At 38.2% G+C, this 13,688-nt stretch overlaps 1 protein-coding gene and 1 long non-coding RNA gene across 4 annotated transcripts in view; one reads left to right on the forward strand and one right to left on the reverse strand.

The window, feature by feature from the left end:
• abcc8 (ATP binding cassette subfamily C member 8) overlaps nt 1-13,688 on the forward strand; it is a 91,508-nt gene that overhangs the window by 33,856 nt on the left and 43,964 nt on the right. For all 3 annotated transcript variants that reach the window (XM_003214741.4, XM_016993201.2, XM_008107458.3), the window contains 4 exons: nt 89-253; nt 1,426-1,581; nt 3,603-3,737; nt 5,459-5,621. In XM_003214741.4, coding sequence (XP_003214789.3) covers nt 89-253; nt 1,426-1,581; nt 3,603-3,737; nt 5,459-5,621 — 619 coding nt within the window. The remainder of the gene's footprint in view (nt 1-88; nt 254-1,425; nt 1,582-3,602; nt 3,738-5,458; nt 5,622-13,688) is intronic.
• The window catches only part of LOC134295380 (uncharacterized), a 35,924-nt gene continuing 22,289 nt past the window's right edge, over nt 54-13,688 (reverse strand). Inside the window, exon 2 of the long non-coding RNA XR_010001930.1 lies at nt 54-235. This is a non-coding gene — a long non-coding RNA (uncharacterized LOC134295380). The remainder of the gene's footprint in view (nt 236-13,688) is intronic.

Raw genomic sequence — 13,688 nt, forward strand, 5'->3', positions numbered from 1 at the left:
CTTTTTGACCTCCAATGTCGACATTGTCTTTGTAAGAATTGTTCAAAAGCAAATAGATTTTGAATAACCTTTTATTGTTGTTCCACAGACTAAAATACTTGGCGTCTTCTTCATTTCATCTCAAGAATTTCTGGCCAATGCTTATGTTCTGGCAGTCCTCCTTTTCTTTGCTCTTCTGCTTCAAAGAACATTTCTCCAAGCCTCATACTATGTTGCCATTGAAACAGGAATTAACCTGAGAGGAGCAATACAGGTACTTCAGATACTTGAGAATTTTTAGCTAAAGAATATGTAATCTTAGCAGTTTTTGAGATAAATACTCCCCTGCTGATGACACATCCCCCAAAAAATCCAAAAATAGACTAGTGTTAAAAAAAACTTTTAAAAATTAATAAACATGCAAACATGTATACATAAATGATTGTATGGGCTTTACACCATACTTCAATTGGTAAATAGGCAAAAGGTTGTGGTTTTGTTTTTTATGGCTTGAAATAAATAGAGTTTGAATTAGTCATAACAAAATCCATTAATAAGTAATTTATCTATGTTTGTGAAATAACAAAAATGATATAATAAAGAGAATGATTATGGTTTTATTGGCATGTTGGGTTGCTGACCTGAAGGTTGGTGGTTTGAATCTGCAAGATGGGGTGAGCTCCCACCTGTCAGCCCTAGCTTGTAGGGACATAAATGAAGCCTCCCAGCAGGATGCTAACACATCCAGGCGTCCCCTGGGCAATATCTCTGTAGACAGCCAATTCTCTCACATCAGAAGTAATTTGCACTACATTCTCAAGTCGCTTCTGACACGATTAAAAAAAATTCATGCTTTACCATAAATATTTTGCCAGTTTAGTATATTCATGCACTGGCAATGCATTAATTTTAGTACCCTTGAACTATAGTAGAGAAATATCACACAGATTGCCTGAACGTATGAACAGCTATTTATTCCATTAAAATAAGGCTCTTTTCCATATCAGCTTTTCTCAAAAGAACTTACTACTATAATTATGATCAGTGACCTTAACAGTTTATTAAAAGCTTCTGCATTACATGCAATCAATATTTGTGATCCTCTAGGTTTTGTCACAAGATGTACTTTAGTCGATGTGTGTCTCCCAACCCAAGCTCTCCATGCCAACCACCACACTGCATTCCCTCTTTACACAAAAGAGAAAGTGGTTTTGAACAAGATATGCTTCATTCTGAAATTGAAATAGATTGTGCATGTGATTCTACAGAGTCTTTGCAAAATATTTCTAAAGTATTTCTAAAGTATTTTTGTGTTTTGGAAGTATTTACTGTGACATTATTATCAATTTGATCAGTTTTTCCTTTAAAAATGAAATGTGAAAGGAAATCACCGGCAAAACACGTTCCCACTTTTCTATGAAATAAAACTTCATGTTTCCATTCCAGACCAAAATTTACAATAAGATCATGCGACTTTCAACTTCTAACATGTCCATGGGAGAAATGACTTCAGGTCAGATCTGTAACCTGGTTGCTATTGACACAAATCAGCTGATGTGGTTCTTCTTCCTTTGCCCTAACCTTTGGGCCATGCCAGTACAGGTAAGGAAATTAAGAAGAATCTTAGCCCAGGGAATTAAATGTGTCAGAAAAAAATAAACAGGATGTACAAACTAAAGACCAGGAAGCAGTATCTCAGAAGGAACCATTAATGACCAGTTTGAGGAGGACAGATTTGGCCTCTGAAGAAGAGGAGCAGATAAGTGAACAAGGGGAGCCAAATAATTCTGGGAAAATGGAAGAGGAACCAACACAGAATGGACCCCTGGCAAAAATTAAGAGACAAAATACACAAAGAGAACAAGGAAAATTTCAAATTAAGTTGAGAGATATCTCAGAAGATATAGGAAGTCTAAAAAAGATGTCAGATCAAATCCCCACTCCCTATTGGCGAATACAAGACTCTCCAAAAGCAGGTGGGACAAAAGGGAATCCCCGTAGACTGTGGTTAACAGAAAATGTTGGGACCGAGTGGAAGCGAAAGCAGTGGGGCGATGTTTGATAATATAAGATTAAAAAGAATGTTGTATAAACTTCTTGATTTAAAATTTGAGTATCAGTTCATATATATTTTAAATAATGTGGCTAAACCCCTCTTACAAGAGATATTGGATAGTAGAAAGGTTGTGTAGTGGGGGAAAAGAGGGGATTAAGGAAAAAGATACATAGTAGATTAAGTATATATAATATAATTATATATAATACTCACTTGCAAATAGATTTAAGTAATAGCTTTCTAAGAATAGTTTGGTAATAAAAAGAAAAAAATTAACAGAAACAACCAAGAAGAATCTTCAAGCAGAAAAGGAAAGGATAACTAACTGGAATCAAAGATCCAGCATAAGAAGACACAATCATTAGGTTTAAAGGACAATAAGAATCCTCTATTATATAGAAGAAACATAGACTTTACAAAAAATTTAGTAGTGAAAACAATGAATGCTAGGGTAATAGAGATCAAAAACTGAATGTAATACAACATAATGGTTTAAAAGGTTCCTTACCTCTTCTCCTCAACAGCCTCCTTTTTTGGGAGATGATTTATCAGACATTTGTTAAAATCTATTAAACTAATCTATTAAATTACTAACCATAAAATTAATAAATCCTATTTTCCCTCCCCTACCTCCCAACTTATACATTGTGGTATACTGTAATAATAATAATCATCATCATCATTATCATCATCATAAAGCAGATAGTATTAATGAGCAACAATCAAGAAAGGAGCGAATTCTTCCACTTTTATGTTTGGAAAACACAAAAAGTCACTGAGCAAGGACATCTGGTTCCTTGCCATAATCTGCTAAGACTATCCAATGTGGGTTATTCATATTAGTACTTGCACAAGTCACTCCTAGTCAATTTATAGTGTTGCCTTCAGCTACTCCACTTGCACCATCTTGTTATGTCCCTCATTTTCCCTACTTTCAGTTGTAGTCTCTTTCTATTCATTGCCTCTGCTTTCTGAATGATTCACCAATCATTAGTAATACAGTGTTCCCTCACTACTTCACAGTTCACTTTTTGCAGATTAGCTATTTTGCGGTTTTTCAATAAACTCTAAAAGACTATTATAAATCATAAAAAAATATAATTTACAGCCTAAGGAAGGGAGGAAGGAGAAGCCAAAGGGAGAGAAAAGGAGCCTAAGCGGCACGGGAGGAGAAGGAGGCAATTTATTGACACACGATTGGTTGATAAAGACTTAAAATAGTGTATAACTACTAAAATAATGTATAAATATTAAAATAAATATAGTGCCCCTACTTCGTGGATTTTCACTTATTGCTGGTGGTCCTGGAACCTAACCCTAGTGATAAGTGAGGGAACACTGTAATGCCTTCCCCCACCCCTGCTTCTAGGGGCACTAAATAAACATGCCATTATGTGACCAAGAATACTTAGGAAATATTTGTGGGATTTTGTGACAGGTTAGAAACTCAATAATTGTTAAAGGCCAGGCAGTATATTGATCTGTATTTCAAATTGTTCTTAACGCTGGATTTGTTATAAACTGTTACTCCCTTTTTCTCCGACCCTATGTCCACCTTCTATTTCAGATTATTGTAGGAGTCCTTCTACTGTACTACCTCCTTGGAATCAGTGCCTTAATTGGAGCAGCAGTGATCATAGTGCTTGCACCTGTACAGTATTTTGTAGCCACAAAACTGTCACAAGCTCAAAGAAGCACATTGGTAAGTATGGTAATGCATATCTGAATTGTTTATTGCTAAACATCCATCCAGTTTATCATGTTCAAACTCCACATTTATGACCCCAAATTCCTTATTGTTTTGATAGAACCAAATAACCTTTTGAAGAATATAATAAATGAGTTCTAGAGCAAATCAGAGGTAGCATGGTGTAGCGGCTTGAGTTTTGGACTAGGGCACTGGTAGATCAGGATTTAGATCTCTGCTCAGACTGGCAACTCATACTCTATCGGCCTCAGAAGTAGGCAAAAACAATGCCTCTAAACAACTCTTGCCGGGAAAACCCATAATAGGTTTGCCTTAGATCTATAAATTAGAAATGACTTGAAGGCACACATCAACAAAAGTAAATCAGGCCTGAACCTGACATGATTCATTAGAAAAGACAATGAAGCTTGGCAAGTTAGAAGGCAATAGGAGTCACCTCACCACTATACTCACAAGTTTGCATTTCTATTCCTATTCACAAATGCAGACTGCTTATAAAGGTCTGTTCCTAGGCAGTATAGCATCACAAAAGCTTACATTATCAACTTTTTTTTCTAAGTTAGTCTTAAAGGTACTATAGCATCCCTTTGGATATTTATCCAGACTAACAAGCTATAGAGGCAGATGTGTTGGTTTAATATTGTCAGTTGGTATCTTCAAGGAACCTACATGCCCAGTTGAGGGCACACACATAACCAGCATGAAGGAGGTGGGCAATCTCCTTTCCTTCTTTTTGGCCATGTGGGTACCTCCTACTGGCATCAGCCCAGGCTGTCTTGAAACCAGGAAGAAGGAGGGGAGATTGTTTGGTCATGTAAGCAGTGCTGCCAATGTCAGAAAGGACCGCCCCCATGAAAAGGAAGAAGGGGAGGGGATTGCCCCCTTCCTCATGCTAGTAATGTGGGTACCCCATTCTGATAACACCCTACAACTGCTAGGAGATCACACAGTCCTGATCTAGCTTTCCCGACTGCCCTGAAGCTGTGGGATACTTTGGAATTTCCAAAAAAGACCAGAATATTCTCTGGCTTTGGCCGAAGTGTGGCAAAGTCAATTTAAAGTAAAAAGAAGAAGAAGATACTCATCAGATGTAGTTGTGCATTATGTAGAAGCTAGCTTTCCATTCAAGGTGAGTCTGGAGTTTTTTGATGGTGTAGACAATCTCTAATAGCCAGTACAGTGGAAGTTGCACGCAACATTTTGGAAAAATTGATACGGAAGCTTTTGCCCTAATTTCTGGACACATGAGTGAATGTAAAACGTGGGACAGCAGGCGTAGAGGAAAAATCCATTTGTAGAGAAGAATCCTCTCTTCCCTGCCATGGCTAATCCCTACTACATCCCTACTATAGCTTACTATGTTATTTAACCCTATCCCCAACCTGAAAAAGTTGCATTGTTTTGATTCATGTTACAATGACAATACAGAAAATCCAGCTATAATTTATATCAGCATTGTTACAGCCACCATGAAGGACAAGATAAAAATACTTAAAATTAAATTAATTCTTTTTTAAGAATAAATGTTCATCAAGAGACATGAAAGTGGGCTGAAAACATAAGTAATAATATTTATGGGCAGACAGAATGCTCGAAATGTTCAGAATGTAGTATATTCAGATAGCTCTAGAGAATTTGCATTAGCATGCATCACTGGATAACAATGTGTACTGTTGACTGATAATAATACATAACTATTTTTGTTAATGATCCAGGAATATTCCAATGAAAGGCTAAAGAAAACCAATGAACTGCTTCGAGGCATAAAACTTCTTAAACTCTATGCCTGGGAGCACATCTTTCATAGCAGTGTGGAAGAAACACGACAAAAGGAAATGACCAGCCTCAGGGCTTTTGCTCTCTATACCTCCATATCAAGTACGTAATAAGCTTATTTTTATTTCAATTTATATGGAGCTTTCAGTGCACGATGCTTTCAAATGGTTTCAGTGTTAGGAATATAATCTCATATGTAAAAAATAAACTCAAGAAATGCAAAATTCTACATTTATGCCACAAAAACCAAATATGCAGATATAGGATGGGGGAATATATGGTTTCACTATATTATATATGAAAAGGACCTTGGCAGTATTGTTGATCATAAATTGAACAGCTGTGTAATGCTACAGCAAAGAGGACAAATGCTTTCTTTGCCTGCATTAATAGAAGAATACTATATATTCTCATGTATAAGTCGACACATATATAAGTCAAGGGCAGGTTTAGCGGCCAAAATTATGGATTTTGATATCATCCATGGATATGTTGAGGGTCATTCTGCAGAGAGGAGAAACACCAGTGTTGCCTGTGGCCACCAGTGCTATTTTTTGACCCAGGAATTCAAAAAAGCCAGAGGCAGCAGAGGGAGTAAAAGGGATCAGTGCTTCTTTTAGGTTCTCCTGGGATGTACCAAAGTCTTGCATTTCACCACTCACAAAAGGGAGGATTCATTTTTTTTATAAGGGTTGAGGCACAGTACACTGTTCACATTGACCCATAGATAGGTCAACCCAGTTTTTTTGGGTTGATGTCTTGACTAAATTTTGACTAAAATTTCTAGATTTATATATGAGTATATAGCAGGCATGGGCAAACATTTTTGCTTTGGGGGCACATTGTGAGCCTGGCAAGAAGAGCCGGGCCAGGCCGGGAGGGAGGATGGCTGAGCACATGCTAGCCTGAACAGGCCCAAGAAGGGGAGGGCCCAGGAGAAGGCAGGGCCAGGATTGAGCAGAGCAGGGTCCGGATCATCCTCAGATTGTCCTCCCAACATGGCATAAGGACGGGTCTGCTCACCACATCCTTATGCCAGGAAGAAGGTGGGACACATGGTGACTGCCCCAATCCTGGCATTATGCTGGGAGGAAGGAGGACAAGGCAGGCAGCAGCTGAGAGTGCTCCAGAGGGCTCTCAGACACCTTGTGCCATTCTCGAGCTGTCGTCCTGGCATAAGGATAGGGCCTCTTGCACCATCTTTATGCTGGGAGGAGGGTGAGACATGTGGTGGCTGAGTGTGCTCCAGAGGGCTCTCAACTGCTTCATGCCTTCCTCCCCCTTTTTGCCATAAGGTTGTGTTGAGCTGCCATGTCCTTATGCCAAGAGGACAGGGAAAATGAGGAGGGCCTGAGGAAAATACCCCCAGGCCTTAGTTTCCCATACCTGGTATATAGGATAGTTTCCAAGTCAAGGGAAGTAATAGAAACTGCTATAGCCATTTCTAATGTATTTTAACGGTTTTTAGGATATATGTCTTAATGTTTAACTCATGTTATTAGTGTTACTCTGTTTCCTGGATTATTTTTTTCTGTTTCCATTTTGATGCTTAATTCCTTTGTGATAAGTTTTGTTGTTATCTGTATTGTTCTGTAATTTTGCTGTGTTTTCTACTTGTTTAGGGCATTGACTGTTTGCCTTTCTTTTGTGTGTAAACCAACCTGAGTCATTTCGAAGAGAGAGGGTGATCTAGAAATAAAGTATTAATAGTCCCCATATAGTCTATGATGGTCAGACCCCATCTAGAGTACTGTGTTCAGTTCTGAGTATATTATTTTAAGAAGAATATAGACAAGTGGGAATGAGTTCAGAGAAAAGCAGTGAAGGTGATGAGAGAACAAAATATATGAGGAAAGGTTAAAAGAGCTGGGCATGATCAGCATGGTGAAGAGAAGACACAAGACAAAGTGGTGACATGATTGCACACTTCGAATAATTCAAAGGCTGCCACAAATGGTGGGGGGTATACTCTGCTGCCTCAGAAGGTAGAACTGGATGTAGTGTTTTGAGTCAGGTTTCAATTGAGCATTAGAAATAACTTTTTAACAGTGCCTGTTGTGCTTTTCAAGTATCATGAACACTTGCTAAGTAGCAGAAGCTGAAGAAAGGTGGGGGGGTGGGGGGGGGGAGAGAGAGAGAGAGAAAGAGAGAGAGAGGTGATTTAGCCAGGCAACACCCACTGCAAAGCTAATAAACTCCATGGAAATTTCTGTTGAAAGGTGATAAAACAAATGTTTATAATAAACAAAGCATGAATTTCAAGAACACCGTGACAAACACAAGTTTTTAAGAAATTATTTCAACTTCAGTTATTTGAAAATTGCTTATGTGTACATTGAGCCTCTATTCTGAAACAAAGGGCACTTCACACAGCTATATAACCCAGAATATTAAGGCAGATAGTCCACAATATCTGCTTTGAACTGGGTTATCTGAGTCCACACTGCCATATAATTCAGTTCAATATGGATTTTGTAAAGCTGTGTAGAAGGGATCTCAGTCCCATCATCACAGGCTCACTTGGTGGGGACACAAGACAGAACCTTCTCAGCAGCTGTTCACACTTTCTAAAAACCCTTTTTCTGTAAAGCTAGGCTTGTTTAAGCAAGCTTTTAATGTTTAAGAAGGAAAGCTTTTATTATATTATGTGTTTTATTTATGTTTTAACATTTATATGTTTGATAAATTATTGTATACTTTTTAGGGAATTTTCATTGTTTTGTTTTGTTTTGTTTTTACTTTTTATTATTAAGGTTTTTCAATTGATTCTCTTTATGAGACACCTTTGATCCTATTCTGGGAAATAGGTGCCACACCAGTCAAACAAATAAATACATTTATGTATAGTTATAAAAAGCAATTTCTATGAAAAGCATGGAGATGTTCCTAGAGCCTTGGAAAAAAAAATAAGCAATCCAACTGCTATTAATGTGTAATCTTGGCAACAAGTAGGAGAATAGCAGCAGGCAATTCCGCTTACCTATTCTTTTCTTTTTAGGTCAAAACAAAGTTTAAATACTTAGAAACACTACATTCATATGGCCTTCTTTGTAATAGGGGCCTTAAATTGTGAAGGAAATATACATTATTTATAGGATGCAATGTTTTCAATCACATAACAACATGAAGTCATTGACCTTCTTGTCATTGTAAAGACACTTCCTGCAGCCTTAAGCATCTAATTTATTTAATGTTCGCTAGCATCTACATTGGGAAAATCACTAGAGAAAATGTGGTTTTGTGTTATTCCAGAAGCTGATAAAATACAGACTATATGTATGCATTTTCCTTCTTTATAAAGGTATATATAGAATGGTAGGCATAATTTTTGTTTCACCTATTAATGTACTTGAACTATAAATGGTGATGTGCAAGTTATAAGTAAAGGTAAAGGTTTCCTCTGACATTAAGTCTAGTCGTGTCCGACTCTGAGGGTTGGTGCTCAGAGAAGTCGGGGCAAAATGGAGGAAATAATGGGGCAGCATCAGGCTGAATTCCCTATCCCTTGTGGATCTTTGGCAGTCATGATATCCCTTCCCACGACGTTTCCCTGCTGTCTCCTGCTTCCTCTTCACCTCCTCCGGCTTTCTTATATGAGGAGTCAGGTATACACCCAACTCCTTTTTCTCTGAACTGCCAGCAGTGCACAGAGCCCCATGGAGCCCCACATTAAAACAAAATTATTCAATGGCAGGAGTTTACAAATACAGAAATTAAAAAATGCACAATGATTGTATTTGGGAAACAGCAAATATGATGGTAGAACTTTGAAATAGCAAATCATTAGAATAATGCAGAAAACTAGTTGTGGATGGTTATCAGCGCTGGCAGGGAACTGATATGCTTTGTCTCTGCAATGCTGCTAGTGCTGACCATATGGTGAGGCTGCTGGATGCTTGGTGCCCAAAGAGATATTCTACACAGGTCCTGAAAAAGTATCTGGTCACCCAATGGTGAAGTCATCCAAGGAGGGAGGCTGACTAGCCAAGGGATGATCCTAGAGAGATGCAGGTTTAAATATTTTGATTATATGGTAGGGAGCTTGCTAGTGTGTTAAATAATATGTTTTAAACGCTGCTTTTTAAAAAGGTATGATTTAAAGAAGGCATTTTAGCAATGTTTCTGAAAATTATAGAATTAAAGGTGATTTCTCTCTGATTATAAACCTGTTGAGGCTCAGTGCCCCCAAACCCCTGTATCTCTATTCCAACCAAACACTAAAGATGAGGAGATTAAATCAACAGCTTTAATTTGCAGAGTAAAGGTAACTGAAAGAAATGTTCCACAAAGCTAAGATGCTACCTTTTTATAGTCAGAACCTTTTGAGCATGTGCAAAGTTCAGCTCTTTTGTTCTCTCTTACCAGCAGCTTTGGCCTGCTTGCATTCCTTTTCAGTAGCTCATATCCCCCCTCCCCCTTCCTCAGTTTTCTCAGTTTTCTCTGCAAGGCCCTGTCTTTCTCTCTTCAGGCCATAAAGTCCTCCTCTGAACCCTTTCACCTACTTTCATCCCCCTCAATTGCCTATCTAAAACTCTTGTTGTGCTGATTTTTTCTAGCAAAGAGTCTTAGTTTTCTTTTTCAAGGCCTCCAATACCACCGCCCTCCTGTCTCAATCTTTCCTTTTTAACTTTTTCAAAACTTCATTCTTATAAAATTCACACTTATAAAATCTCATTCTCTTCCAACTGACCAAAAGCACGCAAGCTGCCTGCTTTTTTAAAAGTATGCATATTCATTAGATTACTTGTGGAAGGACGTTTATGGAAATCAGAGCCCCTGACATCTATCTCATGCACCTGTCAAAATTCTCATAACATAGTCAGCTTCTTTGCGGGGGGGGGGGGGGGGGGGGACATTATTCATTGACAAGGGTTAATGCAGTCGATTCATTCTCAGTTTAACATTCTGGGTACACAGGAGTATTGCTCATGGTGTAGTAAATAAGTAATTGATTTTGAAGATGTGAAAAAAGTAGAGACATTTTGAGATAAGTATGTTTCTTGTCCACAAGGCATTTTCTTACCACAAAAAGCAAATGGATTTTTCTCTTAAGAAAAATATTCTGAATGTTCCTTCTTACTTAAGAGTCCAGCTAATCCTGCTTTTATGTAAACATGTAAACAAACACTGGACTGGTTGGCATAACATTTAGGTTACTTGTCCCCAGGGCCGTAGCCAGAAAAAAATTTCGGGAGGGGTTTTGAAAATTTCGGGGGGGGGGGGTTGAACCCCTAGCACATACCCCTCCCCGCTACAAACCTGTCAATATCTGCTTGAGATAGTGCCTGGAGGGACTCTTAATGTTTTGCATCTCATAGACTTAGCATGGGGATTTGGTTAACCAGTTAAAATTCATGAGTAAACGAGATTTTTTTATAACTTGAAAAATTTCGGGGGGGGGGGGGTTGAACCCCTAACCCCCCCCCCCCTCGCTACAGGCCTGCTTGTCCCCACTAAGAACAAAAGGATGCAGATGGATTCCTACAACAATGCATGAACTAAAATATAATATTTTTTCCATTATTAGAATCATTTTGTTTCATGAGGGATACTGTATCAGGAATATGTTACAGCTGCTTTCATAAAATAAATCCAGAAATTTTAGGCAAGCCACATTTGCACATTGGAATTTGCCTTCCCTTGGTTCCTCCTGTTTATTTACCAATAGCAAAATGGGTACTATCCAAATCACAGATATTACATAGCTATTTCTATTGTGTGTGGGTACATTTTGTTAACATTCCCTTAAAATTTTCAATACATGAACCTTTATATTTTGAGGAGTGTTATCTCAGGACACGTCTACACTGGCCTCTAAATCTGGAGCCAGAGACAACCAGACACACCTGGATGAACCATGTTAGTGTCCATGTGGTCCAGTTGGGCCAAGACCACATCAGCCATGATGGACCACCGCCTCATGTTCCATTTGCTGTGGCCACTCCCAGCCAGCCACAGGGCTGCGTCTGAGCTCCTGGCTATTGTGGACTATTGTTTGGACACCAGGAGAGGCACTTTCATGACCAGCAAAAAGAAAAGGAACAAAACATCCTCTTTCCCTGCGCTGATGAATGAGGGGAAAGGGTGATGGAAGCAGTGTCTATTCTGGAGATTGGATCAGCTCAAATTGCATCCAATCCAATTGTCCAGACTTCCCTGAAAACATGGAATATTCTAGAGTTCCCAGCAAACTCAGGAATATTCTCTGACTCCGTTCAAAAAGTCGACTTAACCCTGAAAATCCATGATACTTACCAGAAGTCCACAAATGTGGGAACAGCTAGAAATGAATTTGAGATGAGTCTTTATGAATGTATAAAAGAGTTCATCAGACTTTCAGAGTCACTGTACTCAACTATATATTGCCTGTACATTGTATCATATGATTCCATTTCACATGTCCTGAACAATCCATATCGGCACATAATTTTAAACCTTCCACAGGAAGATCATCAGGAAAGACAATTAAAGAACTCTTTGTATCTGGACTCTCTGCACAAATAATTGTGATTGTTATAATGAATATGATAACATATTCTAGAACCAGGATTTTATTAAATAATAGACTACTCTGTTGTATATATCAGATTCAATTTCAAAGCCTTTATTATATTTTGCAAATATAGTCTTTCCTTCATCTAAAAAATCTTATTAAATGTTCATAAATCTCAGACAGCACTATGAGTTTTCTGCTCACTGTATATCAGCCAAATCTGTGTATTACTCAGCGGAGGAAACTGGACAGGGCTAAGGAGAAAGGGCCTGGGAATGTTTTCAACATTTAGGCTATGCTTGAGTCATTAACCTTGCTCTTTAGCACAAGAAAGCTGCTTATGTTTTCCCTAGTTCCTGTGAGACCTCATTTATCATACTAAATGTCCAACATGAAAGAGGGCTCTTGAGATTATAATCCATTGACCAATGTCAACAAGTAGCCAGATTCACAAAACATAAGCAAATAAATATTCCAGTTCATAAACTCTCAAGTCTTTTCACTAGTGAGTGTATGGAGAACAGGAAATAAGGGTGAGGTATTTTCCCTTGAATTTTTAATAAAGTTAATTTTTCTTTAACTGCAACACTTAAGAATATGTCTAAGTAATATGTGAATTGCTATTTAATACACTTTCTTAAATTAAGTAGAAAAGGCATTTTAAGTGTCTGCCTGACACTGCTGTGAGAAAAGGGCAAAACCCAACCCTGCATGCTTCCCCTATTGAAATGTCTCATGAAAAGACACATCACTGGTTGTCACCCTTAAGCTCTGTCCCATCCTTTACCCTTTCCAACTCAGCAAGTTAGTCATTTAGAGTATGTTCCTTTGGCTGAGGAGACAAATATTCTTTCTCAAATCCCATATTCATGGGGCTGGGAAGTTAAATGTGGAATGTGCTTAGTCAGTTTCCTCTATAGGGTGATCACAGTGTTGACTTGTGGTGATGGACAGGTCTTCGTCTTTCCCAGGTCTCTAACTATTCAGCAAATATGTCTTCACTGTGGTGGGGATCTTCTAATGCATTCCCTCCAAACACCTGGTTTCTGTCCATATATGTATATACACAGAGACTCAGTTCAGAAATAGGCAGAAGCTAATTTGACTCCTTGAATGTTAGAAATTGAGGACTAAACTAGATGTCACTCTAGATATGTTGTAGGAACCCCATCTGATTAAAAAAAAACATGGAAACAATATTCATTGTCATCATAGCACATTATGATGGGACATCCAACTCTCCTAACTGCAGAAGTTATGCTTATTCGAATTTCCCTTTGCTAATATTATTCTTGCAGGTAAAATCTTCCACTAATACCCATGAAGTTTTTTGCCCTTCTCTCCTCTGCTTGCCCTCCCCCAGCTTAATAGCAGGGTGGGTATATCAGTATGCATCTGGGGAGGAAAAGTCATGACATGCTACTGACAATATTAAATCTTTGCCTACACGCACATTCCATCTTTTTTTAGCCCAGAATTATCACAAGTAATTTGGCCCTCCAACTGTTACACACACCTTTCAAAAGCCATTAAGAATATTCTGAACCTGGTGTGCCATTCATCTTTTTTCATTTACCAATATAGGCAGTCTCCAAGTAACAGACAAGATAGGTTCTGTAGGTTTGTTCTTAAGATGAATTTGTATGTTAATCAGAACAGGTACCTTACATTTTTAA

Source organism: Anolis carolinensis, chromosome 1 (genome assembly GCF_035594765.1).
Source record: "Anolis carolinensis isolate JA03-04 chromosome 1, rAnoCar3.1.pri, whole genome shotgun sequence".
Lineage (NCBI taxonomy): Eukaryota > Metazoa > Chordata > Lepidosauria > Squamata > Dactyloidae > Anolis > Anolis carolinensis.